The following is a 7671-nucleotide window of genomic DNA, read 5'->3' as shown; positions in this document are numbered from 1 at the left end:
TCCACCATGGCATCTCTCCACGCCTGCTAAGTGGCCACCTCCAACAAATTCGTCATAAGTGCCATGTATCCTTTGTAACTCTATGGATGTCTGCTCTGTCGAGCCAATGCACTAGGAGCACCAACTTGCTCCTGCACCTCCTAGATCAATTGATCTTCCCATCTCGTTCTCCTTCTCCATGTGTTGGGAGTCACAGCTTGAGTGGGCTCTCCTCTCTCCTCCAACGGCATGTCCCCCTCATCCTTATGCGGCTCAACTTGCCCATCAACAAGCTTACTTGTGGTCTAAGGTGCTAACTAAGCTTGTTGCTCCTCCTGCAATGTAGTTAGCTCATGCTCTAAGGATTTTTTCAAAGCCCTTTCCTCCTCAAACTTCACACCCCGCATGCATTGGATGTCTCGTTGTAGCCCACGGAGATGCCCTTCTCTATTGTGGGCTCCAACTATTCCTTTTCTCTACTGGCACATACATTGGCAGTACACAAGGCTACCAAATATCGGGAAATGTGACACATCCAATTTCTTCTCGGTAAAAGCCTCCTCTGGTGTAACTCGCCCCAACACTTTGTGTGGGCTCTGGTTCTACAAGAAAACTATTGTGTTTCATGCCTCAACTAAAGAAACTTGGGCAAACCCTAGTCATGCAACATGGTTTTGGCCGCTCCAACTATGGCCTTGTTCTTGCACTCTACCACCCTGTTCTGCTAAGGGTTATATATTGTAGTCAGCTCCCTCCTAATAACTCCTTGGCACACAAATCCTTGAATGTGTTTGAGGTGTACTCACCACCATTATTAGACCTCGGAGCCTTGATTTTCTTGCCAGTCGGGTTCTCAACCAAGGCCTTGTACTCCAGAAACTTGAGAAGACCTCATCCTTTTTTTCATAAAAAATATCTAGGTATTCCTCAAGTGATCATCCATGAAGGTGACATAATACGTGTACCCACTAAGGGATATTGTAGAGAAAGGACCACAAACATCTAAATGAACAAGGTCCAAGATACACTTGGTCATGTTATCTTTGCTAGGAAAAGAAGCTTCGGCCACACCTCATGCTAATCCACGTTGCATTGCGGCATCCCTGTCACTATCTCCTTGAGAATCTTAAGCGCATTATGGTTCATGTGCCCCATGCGCCTATGCCACAACTCCCCAAGCTCCCTGCTTGAGTCACGACTCTCTCTGCTAGTTAATGTTGTAGTTGTCTCAAACTGCAATTTGTATAGGCTCTTGTGCCTAACCCCAATCTGCTTAGCCAACTTTGAGTCTGAGGATTTTATAAAAACCCTACCCTATATGAAGGTCACCTCCTACCCCTTATCCTCCAATGTTGAAACAAAAACGAGGTTCTTCTTGAACCTGGGTACATAAAGGACATCTCTGAGATATAGAGGGTTTCCAGACTCCCTCTCATATCGAACTGTACCAGTACCCTCAACCCGTTACTTCCCATCATCTCCCATCTCATTGTCAGACTGCATGTCCCTTTCTGACAGTTTGCTAAAATACTTCTTATTTCCCATCATTTTATAGGACACAACATTGTCCATGTACCATAAACTGGTAGCCACTGAGCTTGCCATGCAAGCAATGAGTGAAAACTACTCCTGGACATGAGAAGAGAACTCATCTATCTCTACAAAGGTTGCTATATTCCTTCTTGGACCCCTTCTTCCTGTTAAGTCATTTAGTAGCATAGTGCCCAAACTGATGGCGCAAAAAGCACTTGATCTTTCTCAACTCCTTTTTCTTCTTCTCGCCCTTAAAGCTCGGCTTTCCACCACTACTGCTCTTTTTTCCCTTTGACTTGCCCCTTTATTGGCTAAGGAAAAAATTTCTTCATCCTCCTCATTCTTAACATGAGAGCCAAATTGAGCTTGTCTACAAATCCCTTCTTGGATATAGTCACCCCATAATCGCCCCCAAACTAGAAGCTTTTCTCTAGAACATATCCCACTCCGTGAAGGGTTGCCAAGATTTAGTGAAACTCAACAAGGCAAAATTCACCATATCCCTACCTACAATTGTCTCGCCCACACCTACCAACTCTTCCCTCACTTGGGTAAACTTGGTGAGGTAAGTCACCACAGAATCAGACTTGGACATTTTAATGTTCCTGAGCTTGTCCTTCAAAACTAGCTTTTTGGCCTCGCGAACCCTAGAAGAGGCCAATGATGATTGTCCACATGGCTTTGGTTTCCTTCTTCCTAATCAAGTGAGGAATAATGTGATCTTTGACTCCCTCAAAGACGATTCTTCTTTCCTTGCATCCTTCTTGTTATGTTGAGCCAATTATCGAGAGTCAGTGGGTGCAACTCGGATATTATCAACAAACTCCCACACCCCTTACTCCTCCAACACCACTGTTATCGTCTCACCCCATTAACAAAAGTTGGACAAACCGTCCAATCTGTCCTCAAATCTTAGAGCTTGATACGACATACTACCAAATCGCAGTGCCCAGAAACAATGCGCACTGCCTAGAAACCCTAGTAGCGAAATACCATGCTCTGATACCATGTTATATTTCCTTAAAGCCCAATAACTGATTCACAATTTTCTAAGTGTTAGACTAGAAATACAAACAACAACTATTCCAGAAACTTAAATTAATCATAAATCAAATGACAAACACATTCAACACATAGAACACAAGATATTCCCACGAAACCCCAACTCCGAGGAAAACTTGTAAATTGTGTGTGTTTTCTATTAAGTCAACAAATGATAAACTCCTTAAATTTATACAGCAAGGGAATATTGCCCTTCTACAGCAAACTCCAATCGACAATTGATCTAAAAAAAAGGCAAGACAACCCCTGCAGACTCGTGCTAATCTATAGTTGCACAGATCTGCTCTTCTACGCATAGATGCACACTGTACAGTCACACAAGTCGACCTTCACTTGCACACTGTAACTCATTGTACGATCGCGCTAGTTATGAGTTAGGCTAAAGGCTATTCAACCCCTTCCTGCCTCTTGATTGTTGATCTACTCACTAACTGTTAAAAACCCTAACTTCTCTTGTTAAGCCAATCACACACTCTTTGTGCTCTTCAATCTAGCCACTTACTTGCTCTATATCTTTTTATAATTTCGACCTAAGTCCCTCCTTTTCTCTCAATGGTTGAGATTATATCTTAATGAAGGGTTGAGATTAAATCACAAGTTAACTTAGGATTTTCAAAATTTTCTCAAGTCCAACTTTAGGAAATAGTTAAATAAATTAATATTCTGCTAAAGTGGTTGTCTTGTGGATCCCTACGCTAGCCTTAGCACATAGGCAAGAAGAACCCTTACTTCTCTACTCCAATCAACAACCCACCATATGAGTTATAGGCAACAGAAGGGATTGCAATAAGGAAAGAGTTCGATCTACTTTTATAAGCTTAACCCAATGAGAAATCTATCTGAGATTCAATCTAATTTTCTAGAAGACAAGTGCATAGATCTTCGAGGAGTGATCTACTTGTTGCCCATGCATGTCAAACCTACATAGATCTACTAGGTCAAATTAGCTATTGATCAGGAAAACAAGTGAAAGAACTGTCCAATAGTGTAAGCTTTTATGACTATGATTGCATAAAGGAGGCAAAAGGAAGCTCCGATGGTGACCATAACATCGAACACGTATGGAGTGGATGACTCATTCTTTGCATTTCCATATGAAATACGTCACCTGCTGTGTCAAGATAAGGAAATCAAAGGCAAGTTTCATGGAGAATTCCAAGTTGGATAGTGAATGCACAATGTTATGAATGAAGGTATATGTTTTATGTCTTTTCATGGCATGTGCATGCTTTATCCCATGTGATAGTTTTGAATCTTGATGATGTGCTTTGCAAGTGTAGTCATCATGAGTATGTCCATAAGTCATAAAAGCCAAGTCTTATCTTCATCCACCAAGTTCTCTAGTATGGGAACCTCATTAATGGTCTTAGTGAATGTTTTCAAAGTGTTCATAATTGCATTTATAATTATTCTCATGAAAGACACAAATAATTGTTATTGTTGATGTGTTTTTCACAAGGTATGCGAATCAATTGTCCATGAGAAAGTGATTGTAATAAAGCTTGGTGCATTCTAGAGAAAGACAAGTTTGTGAAAAATTCATGGATGATTGATTCATGTGTTATTATGTGCCCTTATTAAAAGCATGGTTAGATCATTGGAACAATGATTGCTTGTAAATGTTGGTGTAGATCTACAATAGTGGCGGTGAAAAAGTCTACAAAGTCCTCATAATGTTCAAAGTCACTGTAGTGATCTAGGGAATTTTTATTCTAGGGTTTCGGTAGGGCTTCACTCAATTTCTTTCTTTGGGCAATGGTTTAATTCAACAGATATTGTATCTTTCAACAAAAAACAATGTTCCACGGGGACGCGTCCCCTAGGGTCGGGTGCGTGCACCCCACGCACCAGAGATGGGGGGACGTCTGGGGAAACGTTTCCCCACGTCCCCCTTTTGGGGAGACACAAGGAGACGTAGGGGGGTGGATGTTTCCCCAGTGTGGGGAATGCGAATCCCCAAAAGGGGGACGTCTGGGCATCCCCCCTCAAAATGGGCTATGCGTCTCCCCTTAGATTTGCTTGTAAACAATGATTTAAGACAGGGAAAACCTAGTGTTTGACCATATTTCCCTACTAAAGCTATGCAATTCATGGTAATGTTAAATTTTTAAAGTAGAAGTGACATTCTCCTTTATATTTCATTTTCATCCTTTTACTCAAATTTTTTTCATTACCATGAAATGACTCGGGATGTTTGAGAATGGTTCCGACCTCATTGGATTTCATATGGAGAAAGTAGAATTTTAGATCTCACTCAAAATCCAGCAGACTTAACAATTTTTCAAGAATTCAAGATTCGATGGATTACAATGTTTCCATTGCATTTTGTTATGTACAAGGGTATGGAATTCCTATTTAATCAAGAGCACCAAGCCCTTTGTGTACTTTAGAGTGAATTTTAGACTCATCACTCCACTGTTTTTGAATTTTAGTTATATCAATTCACTATTCCAGTCTTCAAATTTCAGTATCTATTATAGTCTATTTTGCTCAGTACTGATTAGATTCTAGAATGATTATTTTTTTTTTAAACCAATTTAGAATCTAGAATGATGAATGGTGAATTTAATTTTTAAATCAATGTAGATTCTAGAATGGTGAATAATGAATAATGAATATGGATCAGAGTATTTCATTATTGAATCTTGTGGTCTATGGATGAATCATGTATGTATTAGTAAGGATGATGAGTATGGATCAATGTATTTCATTATTAAATTCAATTATGTATGTATCATTGTATTTATGCTTTCACTATTGAAATTTGAAATATATATATATATATTAAAAAGGAAAAAAATATATATACCCCGATGTCCGCCCGTTGATAAAAATAGCTAAAACACACAATTACAGAAACTCAAATCATATATTATGCACAAATGGTGTATGTGCAAACACACTCACACACACAGATTTACATTCAGATTACTCTATTAAATAGAGTTTCTGAGATCCAACTTATTCCCAAATTAGATAGAGAGGTTGAGAGAATTTCTCAACCAACACAAACCAAATTCTTAAATATGGAATGTAAGCATTAACTCCAACATCCCCCCTTAATGATTACATTACATGAAAATAACAAAATAATCAAGCTTATCAGTAGATGCTCCATCAAGTTGCCTCATAACCCTCGGAAAGGTGTAGTTGGCAAGTTGGATTCCCGAGTTCCCTTCCTCAACTCCCGAATCAAGGACCTCCCGAAGTCAATTACTGGACAGCATCCCAATCTGTCGCATAACCTCATTAGGAAACCACTTCCACGTCTACCACTAATGAGGGATCCTTCCCTAGATCCGCAACTGCCATACTATCTGGACAACCATCCATATCGAGCCTTACTGCTACTTGATTTCTTCAAACACAATTGATTGCAATCACTGAAATTTTAACAATTAACCCTCACTTATTTTACAAACATTTTATAATAATGGAAATTAAACTAATATAATCACACATGTATTTTTCCAAAAACCGGTATAGTCATGGTAACAGTGACTATCACAACGCATTTATCGCTGTCTCCGTGAATATCAGACACGGCTCTCTGTGTTCAAATGTTCATGCACTGTCCTCCCCGAATTTGAGACTAATTTCGGCGACGAACACCCCCAGCCATTAGTACGGGCCATGATGAGATCGCTGATAGATACTCAGAATACTGGGTAATCCAACAGAATTTCTGCAAGCACGCAAGGGCATTTAGTCATTCATTCATACTTGCCTGCTTCCTGTAATTTCCATATTATTTTCAGGTGCCGAGAATGGGCGAAGGGGAAGAGCAGGTGAAGGTGTTGAGCCAATGGCCCAGTCCCTTTGCTATTCGAGTTTTGATCGGACTGGAAGAGAAAAATGTGAGATATGAATCCCAGGAAGAGAATTTCGCCTCTAAGTCTGAGCTGCTGCTGCAAATGAATCCGATTCATAAGAAAGTACCCGTCCTCATCCACAACGGTAAGCCTGTCTGCGAATCTCTCATCATTCTCCAATACATAGACGAGGTTTGGCCGGGCACCAATTCCTTCATGCCGTCAAACCCATATGACCGAGCCCTTGCAAGATTCTGGGCAGACTTTCTTGACACTAACGTAACCCCATAACAGAGAAACGCCCAGTTTCAAACGCCACAGACGGAATTAAGAATTTCTATGAGCAGAACATGGCCCAGGTTAATTTGAAATCAAAACCAACTCGCCTACAAAATAGATCACATCGATAAGGAAACCATGAAAGTTTTGCATCACATATTCATGGCCGACTGATCTTCATATCGAGCCTGTGCACATAGGTCGATAAATGGACAAATGGACTTGAAATAAGTGAACTACGGGGATGGCTTACGGCTGCATACGCAGGTTGCTCTGTCCAAAATACTCAGGTTGCAACAGCCCGGTTAACATACAGATGCACCTTCTCACAACACAGGTTCCTCACAACACAGGTTTAGATCTAGCTCTGATACCATGATAAAAATAGCTAAAACACACAATTACAGAAACTCAAATCATATATTATGCACAAATGGTTTATGTGCAAACACACTCACACACACAGATTTACATTCAGATTATTCTATTAAATAGAGTTTCTGAGATCCAACATATTCCCAAATTAGATAGAGAGGTTGAGAGAATTTCTCAACCAATACAAACCAAATTCTTAAATATGGAATGTAAGCATTAACTCCAACACCCGTCCCCCTTAAATTTCCCTAAAATTTGAGGGTACTCCCCCACGTCCCCCTTGTGCGTCTCCCCACACCCGCGTCTCCACGTCCCGGAGTCTTGGTGAAATATTGATAAGAAAGTGTTGTCTTTAACAATGCAATTACCCAACAATATAACACTATCATTCAACAGTATAATTCCACAAAAAACTCAACAATTTTGGTAGTGTTTAATACGCCCTGAGTTATGACAGGGTTCAAGTCACTACATCTGACCACAATCCCAGCTATTCTAGACTGATTAAAATACTTAAAGACCCTTCTACGAAGACTATACAGAGGGGGTTGCATGGCTGATATTCAAACCCTTTCTAACCTTGGCCTATGAAATGCTTCAGTACTCACTAGAATTTTCAGAGAATTTAAGA

General features: G+C 40.2%; 1 protein-coding gene across 1 annotated transcript; it reads left to right on the top strand.

The window, feature by feature from the left end:
* Positions 1 to 6341: 6341 nt before the first annotated feature.
* On the top strand, positions 6342 to 6677 carry LOC149143699 (glutathione S-transferase U22-like). Its single transcript, XM_089451908.1, has one exon. It carries the CDS (start codon positions 6342 to 6344, stop codon positions 6675 to 6677), a length of 336 nt encoding a protein of 111 aa, XP_089308034.1.
* Positions 6678 to 7671: the final 994 nt, after the last annotated feature.

This window comes from Pinus tabuliformis, chromosome X (assembly GCF_031772625.1).
Source record: "Pinus tabuliformis cultivar Carrire ecotype Pingquan chromosome X, CPIR1, whole genome shotgun sequence".
NCBI lineage: Eukaryota > Viridiplantae > Streptophyta > Pinopsida > Pinales > Pinaceae > Pinus > Pinus tabuliformis.
This window is presented reverse-complemented; position numbering and strand designations above follow the sequence as displayed.